Raw genomic sequence first — 18,012 nt, forward strand, 5'->3', positions numbered from 1 at the left:
AGTAATCATCGAGCTTCTGGCGAGCTATCGAGCTGGTGGGTAGCAGACGTCTCTGAAAACGTCGAAGTACTTTTGCAAATATGCGATATCTTGATAAACCGAGCAGATATTTGATGTTTACACAGCTACTTTCTCACCTGAAAATATGTTAAACGTTTATTTTGTGACCCAGAAAGATTAATAAGAGTAATTTTAAAACTTAGTAGCGGCCGCCATTGTTGGAAACTGGAGTTTGGCTGGGCAGCGCTATGAATTCTGGGATATGGTAGGCCGCCAAGGACACACCCGACCCATCCTTCAAATTCGGGGAAAAGTAGGACGCATTTGTCGGCTGCATTCGGAGGAGTCTACGGCCCTTGCTCGCGTACTTGAGAATTGAGAATGTACTCGCGTTCTTGGCGAGTACATACTCGCCGAGAACGCGAATACGGACTCGCGATTTGTACAATTGGAACACCAGCGTACTTGATGATGTCACAGGTCCAGAGTTTTTACTGCCGTCCCCTCTTAATTTAACTGTGAGTAATATGTTATGAAGCTTAACTTTAATCACAGCCAAACCGATTTACTCAGGAACAAATAAAACACTGAAATAAACCAAACATTAACATTTAGAAGTGATCTAAGTGACTTATATATCATGTTTAACCTCAGTAGTGAAATCTCTATTAATAAAAATAGTGTACATGTACATACGTGTACATACCTTAATAAAAACAAGCAGGTGTGTGTGTATGTGTTAGTCCCCGTAGGGAAATTGCTCCTCTGCATTTAACCCATTCACCCAGTGAAGCAGTGGGAAGCCACCGATGCAGCGCCCGGGGAGCAGTGTGTAGGGACGGTACCTTGCTCAGGGGTACCTCAGGGTAGCCGTTCAGTGGAGTCGAACCCCCGACCTTCCGATCATGGGGCCACCACGTTAGACGTTAGAACGCTTTTATTTTTATTTTAGTGGACACTCAATACAATAGACTGGGGTTTGGGGTTTGTTTAACCTGAGTAGCGAAAAGACCGCGGGGGGGGGGGGTTGGAAACGATGTTCCGGGAGTCCGCTGTTCTCGCCGGCTGTAATAATCCTCGACCTCGCTGTCTGCTATGGAGCTGGCGGGTCACAGACGTCTCCGAAAACGTCGGAGCGCGTTTGGAAATATATGATATCTTGATAAATCGAGCAGATATTTGAAGTTTACGCAGCTACATTCTCGCTTGAAAATAACAGTTTATTATAAAAGTTTATTTTGTGACCCAGAAAGAGTAATATTTAAAAGTTTTTAGCCCCACTCATCCGCGATTGCCGCGTTTGAGTTTTGGATGAAATGCATTCTGGGATATTTAGCTGTACCAAGTCCACACAAGTCACCACCGATGCATGCTCGATAAAACGGGCAGAGCGAGAACACATCCGCTTTTTCGCGTTCTCGGCTTGATGCGTACTTCGAATTGGAACAGTACTTGGTCTCCGACTGATGACGTATCATGAGTACACGAGAACGCAAGTACGCACAAGTACGCATATTGAGAAAGGCCCTACGAATTAGGACAGCCTTCGGTGCGTCGCTGTGACGTAATCGGTCTACAAAAGCGGCCTCAGGAGGATGCAGCCCATGAATTTGGACACGACCAATGTTACGGAAGTGGAGGAAGCGCAGTTTTTTTGGCTTTCCTGATATTTCAAAAGTGCTTCATCTCTTTGCTAGGACTGTCGCCCGGCATAATTTGCAGATTATGGTTGTAGCCGCTGCGATGCTTTCGACCAAAACAGGCGCAGCTTGATGACATCATCAACATGCGCTATCGCGGTAGAGCGGTGTAGTCAAAATCTCTATGGTTGGCCAAATTTATACAGTTTCTATCGTATATCATTTCTATCGCCCACCCCTACGTATTCAGCTACAAAATAACACAATAATATAATCTGATGATCATTATTGTAAGAGCAGGATCCATATTTGATATCAGAGTAACACACTGATGGTTATGTGCAGTTATGTGGGTCTCTGACTGTGGGTCAAACACAAGCTTTTGAGCCCCGGCTCGGACAGTCTCGGTCGTTGTGTCCTTGGGAAAGACACTTCACCTACCGCCTACTGGTGTTGGCCAGAGGGGCCGATGGTGCGATATGGCAGCCTCGCCTCGGTCAGTGCGCCCCAGGGCAGCTGTGGCTACAACTGTAGCTGCCTCCACCAGTGTGTGAATGTGAGAGTGAATGGGTGGATGAGTGGGTGTGTAAAGCGCTTTGGGGTCCCTAGGGGGGACTAGTAAAAGTGCTATACAAATACAGGCCATTTACCATTTCTGATTGGTTGCTGACCTTGGTCACCTGTCCACTCTCACCTGTGTGTGTTTGCTCTCTCTTTGCTGTCTCCATCCTCTCTCTCCTTTCTCTCCCTCTCTGTCTTTGTACCGGCACTCAGGTCCAATGGAAACAGTGACATTTACAAACCAATCAAAGACAAACTGATCCATGTCAGGTTATAACAATATTCAAAGTGAATACAGGCTGCTGCTGGACACAGACAGGTAACATCATTTTGACTTGCTGTCACCTGGATCTGGACTCATAAACACTGAAGCCCTGAACAGGAATACAAATCATTTTCTGCCAACTAGCGACACACCGGCAGATAATGGCTCAGAAAGCTAAAATGAGCCAATCATTTCTGTGTTTAGTTCCTGAAATCAGATCTGATATCAGCAGCTCTGAGTTCATTCATCATTATTGTCCAGTGATGAGATTTCTGCTCCGTTTGGTAACAGTCAGCAGGTTTTTCCTGCGTGTGGACGTGAACAGTCGTACCTGACAGCAGGTAGCAAACAGAGATCATCTTTCCACTCTTCACTGAGCTGAACTCATTCAAAATGTTCTGGAGTCAAAACAGGAAACAGTCCAAATGTGTGTCTTCACTCTGACTCTGGATCAGATCCCAGTGACAGACTGTGGACATTATGGAAGCCTAAATGTGACACCATCTTCCTCCTTCATCTGAGGTCTGAGAGAGACTCAATCGTTGTGTCATGTCAAACACAGTAAGAGGAGCTGAAGCACAGATGTGAAGAGCAGATTCATCAGATTATGACCTCACTCTGTTTTGTCTTCATATACATTCAGTCTGTGTTTATAATGCAGATTTTCTGCTTTTATAATAACACATTTTATATTTTCTATCATCACAGACTGACTGGCTGTGGACTCTCAGAGACTCACTGTGAAGTTGTGGCCTCAGCTCTGAAGTCCAACCCCTCCCATCTGACAGAGCTGGACATGAGTTACAACCTCAAACTGCAGGATTCAGGTGTGAAGCTTCTGTGTGCTGGACTGGAGAGTCCAAACTGTCGGCTGGAGACTCTGAGGTGAGTTCACTGACTGCGGCTGTTGTTGTTTTTCTATATTTCAGGTCTTTGATTGATGTTTGAAACTTTCTTTAGTTCCTAAATGTTCAGGATGTGTCTGAAGACAAATGTGAAGAAGTTTGAGTGCTTTCAGAAATGTTGTCTTTCCAAACGACTGAACAACAGTTTTTCCTTTTGGCTCCAAACAGAAGTGACAGACTTGAGCAGGGTTCATTTAAAGGCTGACAGAAGTGGAGTGGTGACGGGGAGATGTTTGACAGGACAGTGTTTCAGCCTCCACAGGTTCATGTTGTGCTCCATCAGTCAGTGAAGATGACGTCAGTGCTGATGAGGCTGTAGAGTGTGTGAGGGATGTGAATGAGGATGAAGAAGATCTGATGATAGCAGGTAAAAACAGGCTGCAGAGACTTTGAGCTTGTGTGGAAACGTAGAGAGAGAAAAGAAAGACATGAATTATTGCAAAGCTAACAAAGGTGACGTTAGGAGCTGTGATGATGTTCATGGTATCAGAAGCTGATCTGGCTGCTACAGAGACGACCCACACAGCTGCTGTGGTGAGTTGTGTGTTAAAGCAGAGGAACACAGAGCAGCCGAACACAGGCCCAAACATGACAACAAAGCAGGATTCAGGCTCTGTGAGAGGATTTCAAACAGAAGCTGGAGAAGAGAAAGGACTCTGTTGGACTACGGAAAGAAGGCAGCTGAGACCAGTCCAAGTGTTTCCATGGAGCCCAGTCTAACATTCATTAAACACTAACGTACAGAGGTGAATGGGAAAATGAATCCATAGTTTCAAATGTAGAAATAGTTCTCAGTTCATTTACAGAGTTTAATACAGTTCACTAGGAAATGAGAAATGTTCAAAACAGCAGCTGGTAGGAAGTCTGCTTCACAAAGTTGGTTCCAATTCCAGTAGTTTGTGATGCACTTGAACGCAGCATGAGCAGTTCACTGCCTAACCCCACAGAGACTGTCAGTCTGGACTTTCCTTTTTACCTGTTGGCTGTGAGTGAGATTTCAGAGCAATCAGAGACTGTGGATCTGTGTATGAAGTATAATTCACGTGCAGCTGTAGAATGAATGGATTAACCCTAACCTGAGAAACATGGTACGCCCCGGCTCTGCTAGGCGACAGGGGAGGTAACATGAATGAGCCCAGAGACAGGAGGGTCAGATAAAAAAGAAAAACAAAAGGTTTATTATCACAACTGAAAACTGTTACTGAAACAACTCACTAGGCAATGAGGTGATTTAAACAAACAAAAAAACTTATCTATAGAGATTGACATTGTCGACTTTGTGGGTACCCGTGGCAACAACATCAAGACACTGCATGAAGCGCTAGCATTCATGCAGTGGCACCGGTAATCATTAGTTCTGCGGCTTTAATCCCTACTTGCATTTTATTTGCCCCAAAAACAGTTCTGTACAAAACGATGAAGAACACGGCAGCTCCGTACAAAGACACGTGACGGAAAGGCAAAAAAAGGACGAGGAAAAAATCAAAGGAGTGAAAGGGTCAGACCCATAGGAGCACACAGAGTGGAGTAAGCACGTTAGTGTGCTGCTCAACTTTCATCACGCACATATTTATTATTATATGGTCCTAAGTGTGAATGCATACACTCACAAAACGTTTAGTAACTTCAGATCCCTGCAACAAGCCCAGGTCCAGTTTACTTTGGTGATTTGGACTATTCCATCTCACAGCTGTTGTTTTTTTCCTTTATCTCCTGTACAGGCAAACACATCTATTTGTCGTTTCAGGTTGTAGTGTTACACAACATTTTCAGATCTAATAGAAATAAAATAAGTGTTTCGTAAACATGTTGATGGATTGGCTGTGTTAGTTCAGTAACAGATTTATTTGGAAAGAAAAAAGTTTTTAACTTGCAGTCAAAAACTAATGTGTACGCTTATGCCTGCATTTTTATTTTGTTAAATACAAACAAAATTATAGCAGAAGTGCTGCCACGTGTCTGGCCAGAAAGAGCTGTTTATTTAGTAGTTCAATGAACGGCTTCAGATAGTAAGAGTGAGAAAAAAAAATACGTTCTTGTTTGCAGTTTTGTCTTGTTGACATATCTGACTCACTCTTGGAACTATTTAGATCAACAGTATACAACCCCAAAGTGATACTATATCAATATCAAGTCTGATTCTGCCTTCCAAAATGACTTACTCATTTAACAATTTCAAAATGCTCTTAAATTGAAACTTCATTTTTCCACAGGATGTTAGATCAATAGTATCCAATAGTGTCCAACCCCACAGTGATACCATATCAATTTCAAGGCACTCTGATTTCGTCTTTCAAATTAACAAATTTATCCTGAGCAGCATGTACTGAAGGTTAGAGTCGTGACTCCAGGGCCTGCTTTGAGTCTGCCCAAAACCATTTCCTGTGTGTTATTCTCCTCACTTCTCCCTCCCTTCCTGTCTTCTCTGTCCTATACAGTGAAGACAAAAGGCCTCAAGTTCTGAAAACTCTTCCCTTCATCATCTTCCATCTCTCTCATCTAAAATCACCAGTATTCTCTGAGTAGAGAATCTTTTCACAATCTTGAATGATAAGGATCCAAGTGGGTAAAGTTTATGTATTTGCTGTGTTCTCCCCAATTTGTAGTTGGGACAGAGTGTGGGAAACTCTCAAAATTACATCCAGTTTAGAAGAAAAACATTGAGTGAAGTGTTTGTTTCATCATCCTTCACAACTCATCAACCAGGTGTCACAAACTGTAGCAGAACAGTACAAAGCATGTCATACTGGATGGCTGCAGCAACCAGAGTTTTACCTACCTTTGGTATTTACTGAATAGAGTCGTCTTCTGTAATCTTTTCAGATTCAGATTCAGAACACTGTATTTATTTTCAAGGGGCAATTAGGATACTGACCTTGCCAACCGTACATACAATACACAAACATCACATTGGGGAGACAGGTCAGGCTAGGTAGCTGGTCGGCAGCTGAGATAGTGTCCTTCGCCCTGCCAGGTGAAGTAAACGGTCTTCCAGCCGGCCCAGGTGTCCTTGGTTAGGATGGGAAGGAACAGTCTAAACACCGTCTGTTATCAGGGTGAGATTTGTTATGTTCAGCTCCAGCCTTGAGACCACAGCTGGCGCCGGTATGTTAGCCGCATGAAATGATGGTGGTTTTCTTTGGTGCGAACAACTGCATGTCAATTTCACAGCTGATCTAACAGTCCGTCACTCGTCTCTCAATCTCCCGTTGGAGAGCCACGAGCTTCTCCGAGAGGTTATCAGTTTTGCGCTCAAAGAGCAAAGTCTGAGTGCTCACGGCAGAAGTTGGAGCAGGTGGAGCTTAAAGGGAGTAAGTGCTCATATAGAAAGACAGTTGTGTTTTAATGAAGCTATTTAGTTAACCAATAATTGTACTGCAGTGAAGCTTCTGTCTGCTGCACTGCAGAGTCCACATTGTACACTGGAAACTCTCAGGTCAGGATCCAAACATCCCCACTGCTGATCATTAAATGATATTATTGTATAAACAACCAAGCTTTATAGAATTGGCAGGTGAACTTTTCTTTATCTTGGGATTGCTTAGGAGATTCTTAATTACTGCCTGAAGATTTTTTACAGTCACATATTTTGTTTTAATGGTAAAACAGAATTATTGTTCAGTTCAATGAGCAGGTAGCTGTGAGATTCGTAATAATGAGGTATATTTGTATTAAAGATGACTAAACTTGAACAGTAGCTGTGTGAGTTACTTTGTTTACTCATGTGTGCTGATGTTGTGAGTAATTTAAAGCTGAAGTAAACTTGTAATGAGTTTAATAGAGTTTCTGAAGTAAGTGTACTTGGAGATATTTATGTGTTTACTAAAGTACAGGAGGCTGTGTGTAGCATAGAGGAACCCAGACCTCAGCTTTGTCTCCTGGGTTTCTGTTGCTGCTGTTACAGTTTCCCCTCATCGTTCCCTTCAACAGTCTCAATCACTAATACTGATACAGAAACATATTCTTAGTATCATGATGAAAGGTATCATTCTACTCAGTGCAGAGACTGGTATTAATTTAAATAACTAACATTTTGTGATGTCTGAACTGTTTTCCATGGCAAGTCACTAAATTAGAAATCCCCGGCCCCGCCCACAGTACTGCAGTACTAAAGTTGTTATTGCAGTGCCAAAACTTTCTCTATCCTAAAACTCTTCACTGAGTCCTCAGACTAAGTGTTCAGAGGTGAGCCCACCTACTGTTCCTCAATAACAGGATTGTCATGAAACAGAGCAGAAATGAGCTGAGCTTCTTATCTCATCACTGCGTTCACACTGAGTCACTTCTCTCTGCTCAGTCTGTAACAAATCAAAGTGTTACTGAATGTTGCTATTCAAACTCAAAGCCATGCTTCCTACACCCACGTGGTTCAGTCACACAGTAACTGATGGTAAATAATGTTTGTGTTGAGCACATCGTACAGGTCAGCTGCTCCACACAGATCTCAGGTTTACATGCTGGAACAGTGAAAATGAAGGATTGTTTGTTTCATACAGATGTGACATGAACAATAACACATTCATGAAATCCTGTTAGGAACACAAACACTATTCTAGCTAGAGAGCATATTTGAATGTAGGATAATGTAGGGGATCATCAACAACAATAATAACTAGTGGTGCAACGGATCACGGTTGATCCGAAATCCGAACTGATCCCACTCCACGGTTTGGTACGCACATGATCCGAAGATTCGAAAAAGAAAAAAAAAGTATGTGTATGGTGGCGTGGTCAGTCTGTCAAGCGGTAGTTATGGTCAGCGCTAGCTGTCCAAGAGGCGGAGCAAGGAGTTTGTGGCATTTAAGCAGCCCTTTGCTGCCCAATCCGACCGGGCTAAAGCTATTACAGAAGCTACTGCGGTGTTTAGCTGCAGACGGGAGGCCGTATTCTGTTGTGCTAAACAAGGGGTTTAAACTGTGATGAACGTGCTTGAGCCACGCTATGATATCTCGTTGCGCGTCCACTTCAGTGACAAGATTGTTCCAAGCATGTATGAGCAGGAGAAGTTTAAAGCTATGGCTGAACTGTCCCAGGCATCTTCTGTTGCTCTAACTACAAATGGGTGGACCTCCAGGGCAACGGAAAGCCACGTGACCGTGACCGCTCATTATATCACAGCGGAGTGGTAGATATAAAGCCCTGTACTGCCCTATAGATTACATTAGATTAGATGAAACTTTATTTATCCCTTGGGTGGGTTCAAGCTGAAATTTAGTTTCCAGTAGCACAGCACCGACAGAGGTTGCAGAATGTGAGCAGAAATATACACAAATATAAATACAGAGAATACAAAAGGGATAAATAGAATAAATAGGAATAAGAATACAAGGGAACGGCACATTTCAAGTATTGTGAGTCTCTTACACCGTTGGATATTAACAAAAACTATTGCACAGTGAAAAGGCACTACAGCTATTTGTTCCCCCCTCCTCTGTCCCTGTTTCCCCTCCCTCTCCCCTCCAGAGAGGAGTTAAACAGTTTGATGGCGTGTGGGACTTTTTAAGTCTGCTGGTCCTTGACTTTGGAAGAAGCAACCTGTCACTGAACAGACTCCTCTGGTTGTTTATGGCAGTGAGCAGAGGATGCAGAGGATGCCCAGCATGGTTCAGTTCAGGTTCAGTTGAATGTTTTTTAATAGGCAAAAAATACTTAAATAAGTAAATGGCGAGTCAAATTTTTGTCTTTTTTTTTCTATTTTTGCTGATCCGAAAAGTGATCCGATCCCTGACTTAAAACCGTGATCCGATCCGAACCATGAGATTTTTGATCCGTTGCACCACTAATAATAACTCACCACCACCTCACCATTTGGGTTGATAGCTGCATGTTTATTGATGTAGTCATTTTCTTCTATGTGTATTGGTGCACTTATTTTCTTCTTCCTCCATTTCTTCCTTATTCACATCACATAAAAAGCTGCACAGAGACAGACACTGGACATGTTTAGCCTAGCTTAGTACAAGGACTGGACCCACGGGGGAAACGGCTCTCATCACTGGATCAAAACATGAAAACAAATCTGAAGTAAAGTTTTATTGAAGTGAACTGTGGTGGTGCCTGGCAGGGAAAAGGGGAATGATATTTTTTATTGTAAATATAATTCTGTATAAGTCTTAAAAAAGGAACAACTAAAATGTTCCAGCTGAAAAAATGAAATCAGTTTCAGTTTATGAGCTCTGTTTGTTTTCTTTACAGTTCCCTGTTTAGATGACCTGCATAAAACAATACAGAGCACATTGGGCTGAATATGGAAGCATCACAGTACAGCTTCACTGAAGCCTTAAAGTCTCTGATATGAAATGAGAAATGAAGCAGCCAGAGCTTTTTCATGAGTGGAAATCCACTGTGACTGTGTGCTGCTGCTACAGCCTCCAGATTAGCCAGCAGCTCATCCTGCTCAACATTTTCTCACCAACTTTAATGGAAGTGTGATGTTTTCAGCTGGAGTGATGGTCAGGGTGGCCTCCCTCTCCTCTCCTTCTCCTCTTCCTCTTTCATTTGTAAAGCCACTTTTGCTGCTTTCTTTCATTTGGAAGTCCTGTAGCTGAGTTTGGGAGAGACTAACAGCCTCGGCAGCAGAGGGGAGAAAGGCTGTAACACCACCACTTTACTCTGTTCTACCTGTCACATCATTTTATCAGGAAACAAATATGCTCATGTTTTTGATGATGATCACAAGGTGCTTTTTCTTATTGTGTTGGTTTGTTTCCTGTCTCTTGGATGGAGCCCAGCTGTTCATGGCCCCTGGGCCTGTGGTCAGAGTGTGTGCTGGATAATCCGGCCCATGATGAGGCCAAACTGACATGGGATGAAATGTCTGTCACATAATTGAGCCTAATTTAAAAACATCCTCCATAAATATTGAATAATAATAATAATAAAGGGTCAGAAGATGACTTGTTGGAATGAAAATGAGCTTGTAGTTTGTCTGCTTTAATAATGTGACTGGAAAAAGGTGTTGGACTTCAAATATTTCTTTCACACTTCACCTTTAAAAGTGAAGCCTTGTGGTTCCTGGAAGGAAAAACACGACTTTTTCAAGTCTTTTTCATGTTTTTATGATAAATGTACGACTTTAATGTGAAACATTCAGAGTTTTTTCTCTTGTTGTGTTTGTTTGAAGCTGCTTCCTGTTGGCTTCAGCTGTTTGGAGTTTCCATTTTCTAAACTTCTACATTCTGAACCTTCTTCAGCTCTGAACAGATGATGAAACACTGAATGATTTCAAGCACTTTGTCTAATAAACTTACATCTTTCATTCTTCATACAGATTGAAGGACTGTGGTTTGTCAGAGATCAGCTGTGATTATCTGGCAGCAGCACTGAAGTCCAATCCCTCGTATCCCAGAGTGCTGGACCTGAGTGTAGACTGCAACAACCTGCAGGATTCAGGAGTGAAGCAGCTGTGTGTTCTTCTGGAGAATCCACGATGTCGATTTGAAACTCTGAGGTCAGTCACATGTTTTAGTTTTGCTGAGATGAATATGATGTGAAGGTTGTGCTGACACTGTGGATCAGTAGGCCCACAGACCTCTATACAGGAAGTCTGGTTCTACTCTTTGTAGAACTTCTGATCCCTGATCCTCTGAGTCTGACGCAGTAGATAATGCAGAGTTCTGAGCTGATGTGGGTGAGCGGACTCAGGAAGCCTGACAGTCTTGATGTCCATGTCTTCCCTGCTTGTCCTGATACACATAAACATGAGTATCCTTGCAGGGCAGATCTTATCAGTCACACCTGTTAGTGCAGCTCTCCTCTAGATTGTAGTGGTTGTTAAACTAGGATGATTTTAGGAGCCTGGACCGCAGATCCAAGGGAAGATATTACTTGGAAAGACTAAACCAACCTATTAGAGGTGTTTGCACTAACATAGATAAATACTCAGATTTACACCTTTAGTGTCTCACAAAGGGTTAAAAAGTGAATGTGCACAGAGAGGTTGGTGGTGAGATGGGCACTTTCAGCACTGTAGATGTGTTCCAGCTCAGTGTTCATGGAAATAATCCGGAGAGCAGGATTCCTTGATGAATGTCACATCTTCTTAAAGTTATAATCCACAGGGAAAACTGTGAAACTGTCGATCTGATATCTACTCAACCAATCAGGTGTTTACATGCCCTTCACTGATCTTCAGCCCCACCACCACCTCTCCACATGTTGCTCTGCATAAGTGCTCAGTTTCCTGACAAAAACAAGATTAAATATTGCTAAATATAATAGTATCTCGTTACACTTCAACATAAGTGTTTTATTTTTGTAATTGTTTATCTGTTATTTTTCAGACTGAGTCACTGTGACCTGTCAGAGAGAGGCTGTGAAGCTCTGTCCTCAGGTCTCAGCTCTCAGACCTCTAATCTGAGACAGCTGGACCTGAGTAACATTAACCTGAAGGATTCAGGCGTGACGCTTCTGTCTGAAGGACTGAAGAGTCCACACTGTACACTGGAAACTCTCAGGTGAGATCATTTTTCTTTCATCAACTGACAGAATTAGCAGATTAATAATAATGCAGTCCTCTAATAAGAGGAGAAGTGGAGGTGTTTTGAAGGGCAATATACTCTTATGTCAACAAGACAGGAAGTAGTTCCTGGGAACTGCTTCCTTTGTTATTGTCTAAGTAGAAACATGATGGTGAAACAGTGATGAGTTTGCAGAGGTGAATCCACAGCACACAACACAACAATGCTGTTGTGTGCTGAAAGCAGACTTCTCACAGATTCTGAGACTGCAGGTTTCATCACTGTCCAACCAAAATTCACTGAACCAGCAGTAAATGAACATCCAAAACTACGCTTCATGTTTAAGAAAACAGATGATCAGGGAGATTTGTGTTTACATCTTTTTTGTGTAATCTGTTCACCTGCTGTTTCAGCTGTTTGGTGGTTGTTGAGATGGTTTTGTGAACTTTTAGCTGAGATTCTGACATTTCTGTAGATACCACACATGTCTAATTACTTTGTATAGCATGAATGGCCATAACGAGGTTTTTTAACAGTAAGAAAAGTTGTAAAACTTAAGAAAATATAGTTAAAAGTCCAAAACCTTCTACGTCTGGTCAGTTGTGGTAAGGAGCAGATCAAACGAGTAAAGAATTACGTTATAATTATAAATGGCTTCAACAGCACATTCAGGTCTGTGAGACTCATTCAGACACTGAGCCGTGGCTCTGTGCCATATGCACATATTTCTGCATCTCTGCCATTCAGACACACTTTATATATAGTTTATTTTATGTAGTATTCAATACTGAACTGCACATTTAGTCTTTTTAAAGGCAGCAATTTGTATTCAGTGTTTTCATAAAAGCCTTATTTTTATCCATTTACTGCTATTAGGAAGAACACGTGAGGTTTAAGACCTGGACGAGTTTGAAACCTTTTGTCCTCCACAATGGAAAATGGGTGGAAATAAAAATGGGTCTCACTTTAGCCAGCTCCTAATTTTATCAGTTCTACTCTCAGCGTCTCCGGTATATCTCCTATATAAATTCTGCTCTCAGCTTTGTGGTCTCCAATATCACTGAAATGCAGCCAGATGCTGCTCATTTTGCCTTTTCACTCTTTCCTGACACGCTTGCATTTCAATACAGCTCCCTGTTTCTCTGTGTATCTGGTCTCTAACACTACCCTTGCTGTCTATGGGACATTTCCGTCTTCTTTCACATAATGGTATGATCCCAGTCTGCCTCTTAAAGTGTTTGGCCACATGGTTTGCTCATCAGAATAAAATCTCAGCCGTGCTCACATTGATTATCAGCAAGCCTGAAAATTCATCAATATTTGACATATGAAATTATCTCAAGGCCTGGATTTGGCCCACGGACCATATGTTTGACAACCCTGGTTTACACAGTTTAGTATTCAATGTACAAGTGAGTTAGCTCTCAGCTAACCAGCAGACAAGCTAACTGCTGGGACTGTCTTTCTAACAAGAGCGTCAGACACTCAGACTGGTTTTCTTTGTGGATGATGATGTGTTCTCACACTGATCCTTCATGCTGATGCTGCCATCCACCCACTGCTCCTGGATTCCTCATCATCATCTCCATCAGCCCTCACAATACTCCACCTTCATCAGCTTCATGTTCAGGAGCCTGGATGGACAGTAATTCTTTCCATGGGTTATGGTGGGACATTGAGAGCTGAAGTCCAACAGCAGTGAGAAATGAAAGACTGATTCATTTCTATTTAGTCTTGTGATGTGCAGCTTTGTTCAGAGCATTAGCAAAGATTAGCCCAGCAAAGATCACTGAGGTCATAGAGTCACTGATGAAACCTGTGTGCTTATAGAAACTGAAACCAGATGAACCAGAATAGAAGGACATTAAAATGAAGTGTCAGCTACACAAAGGCAAAGCTATTCAGTTGTTGGTGTGAGTTATTTAAATGGAGGATGGAGTCAGACTTTAAGCTGCTGGACTCAGTCACTATATCCTGTTCTCCTCATAGAACCTGGATACACAGACTCACCTGTGACACAGTGACACACAGTGTGGGCTACACACATTAGAAAGTGGATCAGTCACACTTGTGTAATCATTTGGTGTGCTGGGAAACCTTGAACACTTTGAATCACCATTAATGGCATTGTTACAGCAACATTCAATCATGAGTTCATTGTGTACTTATTTTAATAGTACTGCAGTATGACAAGTGCAACATTCAGTGTGCAGAAACAAATCAGGTGCTTTCTAACAGCAGTGTTCCCTTTAACAAATTAGCCGTTCAAATATTTAGTAAGTAAGTAAAGTTTATTTATTAAGCGCTTTTCATAGACAGGTAGTCACAAAGCGCTGCACACAGAGATTAAAAATAAACAGTACGATAAATAGCAAAATGCACAATACACACAATATAGAGTTTAAATGTAAATTAAAAATATAAAAATGTAAAAAGCATTGGTCAACACAAAGTTTGTTTAAACAGTAAAGTTTTTAACTGGTTTTTTTTTTTTTTTTTTTGCCTGTCCCATTTGGTTCTTTAGCCGTCAGAATTGTTGTCTGAAGACCAACAAGGATACCCAATGGATTTATTTTGCCAAATGGATCATCATGGCATTGCCGTATTGGTCCATTTGATCGACCTTTGTTGTTATTATTTATTTTATTTTATTTTCAGTTGTTACAGACGGGACAGACATGAGTGAGGGATAGGAAAGGGAGAAAGAAAGAGGAAGGAAAAGAAAAACAGAAGGGGAGAGGGACAGTGAGAAAGGGGGGAAAAAAAATATCTCTGGGATCACCTGTTGAGAGAAAAATAATAGAAAACAAGTAAAAAAAACCAAAACAAAACAAAGCAACATACTATACACAAACGGTAAATGGTAAATGGCCTGCATTTGTATAGCGCTTTTCTAGTCCTTAAGGACCCCAAAGCGCTTTACACTACATTCAGTCATTCACCCATTCACACTCACATTCACACACTGGCGATGGCAAGCTACATTGTAGCCACAGCTGCCCTGGGGCGCACTGACAGAGGCGATACACAACACCATCGCATTAATCTAGCTAAGTGTAAACGGCAGTAAATACTAAATATTGAATGTTGTTGTGCAGCACGCAGGAAAGACAGCACACAATGTGCTTTGAAGTAGCAGCCAAGAAAGGTGTGATTTAAGTCTACGATCAGTGAACACCCGTGTGCACACCTGTGTGGATCGCCGCGCTTGTATTCAAATGGTTTCCCCATGTAATGGTCTGCAAGAGGATGTAGAGAGCCATAGCCCCGTCCCCCAGGGCATGAAGCAGGCATGGAGGAGATCCAGGCCCCAGACATCCAGAGGCCCCAGAGTGCAAGAGCCCAAGGAGGACCACCGGAGGGGCATCCGTGCCACCTTCATGGGAAGGGCTGAGGATCCCCAGACGAGGGGTCACCCAGTAGCCACCGGGCAGAAGCTAGAGGGGGCTGCACCGGCGTGCCCGCCGGCTCTGCCGGCAGCCAGCTGTGCCAGAGTGAACCGAGCCGCAGGCACAGAGGCCGGAGGCCCTCGGGCCCCCTTTGCCCCGGAAGAGGCCTGACCGAGCAGCAGACGCCAGGCCCCGCCAAGTAGCCACCGGGAGTGAGCTGGCACATGACCTGAGCGCCCAGCCCCGGACACCAAGAACCAACAATGCATCGACCCCTGAGGGCATCAGTCACTGGCAGGGAGTGTGGTGAGGGGAGATAGGCCTCCACACTTGGAGGGCCTGGGAGTTCCCAGAGAGGTGGAGTCTAAGATCCGACCTGACATATAGACACAGATAAACAGGCACACACAGACACAGACATGCATTCCCACCCTCATGCACACATATACAAACACTCAGCACTCACCCAACGTAGGAATAAACGTAAATGGACATGTACACACAATCACACTCCCCAAACATACTCTATACCCCGGGTCCAGGTATCCTCGCCCCCAGAGGGGGAAACGGCACCCAGACCCAAGAGATGTTACCCAGATAGCAAGGAAACATTGAAACAACGTTGAGTCAATATCAGGCGACGTCATTGAATCAACGTTGAAGTGTGACATTGACCTAACGTCACTCTTGCACCCTTTTTTAATGTTGAAACAACGTCAGGTTTTGATGTTGAATCAATGTTGAAACCTGACATTGAATCTGACATTGAAACAATGTCAGATTCTGATATTGAAACACTGTTGAGCTATGGTGTTGATTTTCCACCTCTTTCGCACAGTTGCTTTTTATTAAAACAGTTAAATCATGACTGGAAATCTACCTTTCTTTATAGGTATTTTAACCAATACTAAACTACTGCATGTTTCCATCAATACTTAAACCACCTAAACACATAATTGTACTTATTCCTCAAATTGGACACCCTTTATAAAAAAAACAACAACAAATGTCTCACAATGTATCATGTCAATATTAATATCCTAAAATAAGAAAGCATTGTATGTGATGTAACAGAGAAAAAAAATAAACAAAAAAAGGTCAATAGGCATGTTTCGTTTGCTAAATACTTTATTAAAAGACAGTTTGCGATTTACATTTATATGTTTCACAGAAGTTTGTAATTTTTTACTCTGGGATGGGGATGCATGATGTGCGTCCTGCACCACCCAAACGATCTGGGGCGTATCGGAGCCATTTCTGCACTGCTTGTGCAAAGACAAACTCGGACATAGAGTTTGCCCCTAACTGCTGCGTCAGGCCATCTAGGAAAAGAATACACACACACACAAACAAAAAAAGTGAATTAGAGCACATGAATAAGCTCTTGTTAACTGTCTTCAGCGGGGAGAAAGTATGTAAACTCCTAGGCTGATAAACATGAAAGTCACCAGGCGTAAATATGCAAACTGCCGCATTTGATTCCCAAAGAGCTATGAGCGGAAAAAGTGATAAGTCTTAGCATAGTGTGCCGTGTATCCTTTAAAACAAAATAAACATGGGGTCCTCGGGCTGTACAACTACAACACGAGGACTAAACAAGCCAAAGACCAAAGACTCCATCTCCAGATTAACCGGACATGAAAGTCTTGTTATTAAGAAAGACAAAGTAATGTAGCAAAAAAACTGTAAAACTTACCACCATATATGCATTTGCAGAGCGCTGTATCTTTAAATGCCATTTTTTGCTTTGTCTGGTCCTTGGTTTTTTTCCGTGCCCAGTTGAGTACCGAGGCCAGCTCGTTTGTAATGGCATAAGCCATTACACGGCGGACTCGCACCTCCAGTGTGGTCCCTCCAATCAAGGCAAAGCGTCTCACCTATAGACACATTTTAAGAGATGGAATTAGCGTGTCTCATGTCTTAAATGTGCATGCAAGTGCTTGTGTGTTTAATCAACAGGCCGTTGTTATGTATTTAAATCACATCTGACAGCTATTACACTTTATAGTTACAAAGTGTACATAACCTTTATATACTTACCATTGCCTTATTTGCCTCTTATGATTGAAAAGCTGCCTCTGCATTGTTTAGCTCCTCAATGTTGTGCAAGGGCAAATCCAGAGGCAGTACCCCAGCATCTACCGATTCATTGCAGCAGGGATGGCGGATGGCTCTGACCTCCTCACGGAGTTTGTTAACAGCTGTCGTCAGGTCTGACAGCATAGCTAATATCTTTTGTGAGGTCGCATCTGTTTAAAAAAACAATTTCAGAAAGATTAATGGCTTAAGCAGTGAGAGGCAAAAAACAAATAAATAATAAAACGCAGTTTACGTGTGGACAAAAGGTGCAAATGCAAGGTAGGTGAGCGTGCAACGTAAAGTTAGGTGAGCGTGCAACGTAAAGTTAGGTGAGCGTGCAACGTAAAGTTTGAATTGAGTGCGAATCGAAGCGGGTGCTCTCCAATCATTAAAAGTAACAAAGTCATTGAACACATTTATACAGTTACCTTTACGTTTATCAATCATATATCACAGATTTACAATTTTTTGTAGTACTATGCTAAAAAGCAACTACAGAGCGAAAGTCTGGGTCAAGCGCCGAGGCGACGGCAAGAACAAAGGAACCCTCGAAGCGTTAAAGCTAGCTAGCTAGCTAGCTTTGTAAGGGAATATAACGGAAAAGTATGAAACGAAAATGTTTTCTTTGTTGACTTTGTTCGCAGTGCAATTTATTTGTTGCCGGATTGTAAGATGAAAGTCGACACAATTTTGGGCTCCCACATTTTGTCCGAA

At 42.4% G+C, this 18,012-nt stretch overlaps 1 protein-coding gene and 1 long non-coding RNA gene across 10 annotated transcripts in view; one reads left to right on the plus strand and one right to left on the minus strand.

The window, feature by feature from the left end:
- The window catches only part of LOC146498592 (protein NLRC3-like), a 126,496-nt gene that overhangs the window by 74,876 nt on the left and 33,608 nt on the right, over nt 1–18,012 (plus strand). For 6 of the 9 annotated variants that reach the window (XM_085139908.1, XM_085139907.1, XM_085139909.1 and 3 more), the window contains 3 exons: nt 3,175–3,351; nt 10,642–10,821; nt 11,654–11,827. In XM_085139908.1, the coding sequence (XP_084996034.1) occupies nt 3,175–3,351; nt 10,642–10,821; nt 11,654–11,827 (531 nt within the window). Of the gene's footprint in view, nt 1–2,414; nt 2,843–3,174; nt 3,352–10,641; nt 10,822–11,653; nt 11,828–18,012 lie in introns of those variants that run through there. The other 3 variants (XM_085139912.1, XM_085139911.1, XM_085139914.1) reach the window with 3 other exon arrangements.
- On the minus strand, nt 15,697–17,506 carry LOC146498595 (uncharacterized). The gene is made up of 3 exons (XR_014870554.1): nt 17,260–17,506; nt 16,916–17,096; nt 15,697–16,541 (listed from the first exon to the last, which is right to left on the minus strand). It is a non-coding gene; the product is annotated as an uncharacterized LOC146498595 (long non-coding RNA).

Source organism: Neolamprologus multifasciatus, chromosome 18 (genome assembly GCF_963576455.1).
Source record: "Neolamprologus multifasciatus chromosome 18, fNeoMul1.2, whole genome shotgun sequence".
In the NCBI taxonomy this organism is placed as follows: domain Eukaryota; kingdom Metazoa; phylum Chordata; class Actinopteri; order Cichliformes; family Cichlidae; genus Neolamprologus; species Neolamprologus multifasciatus.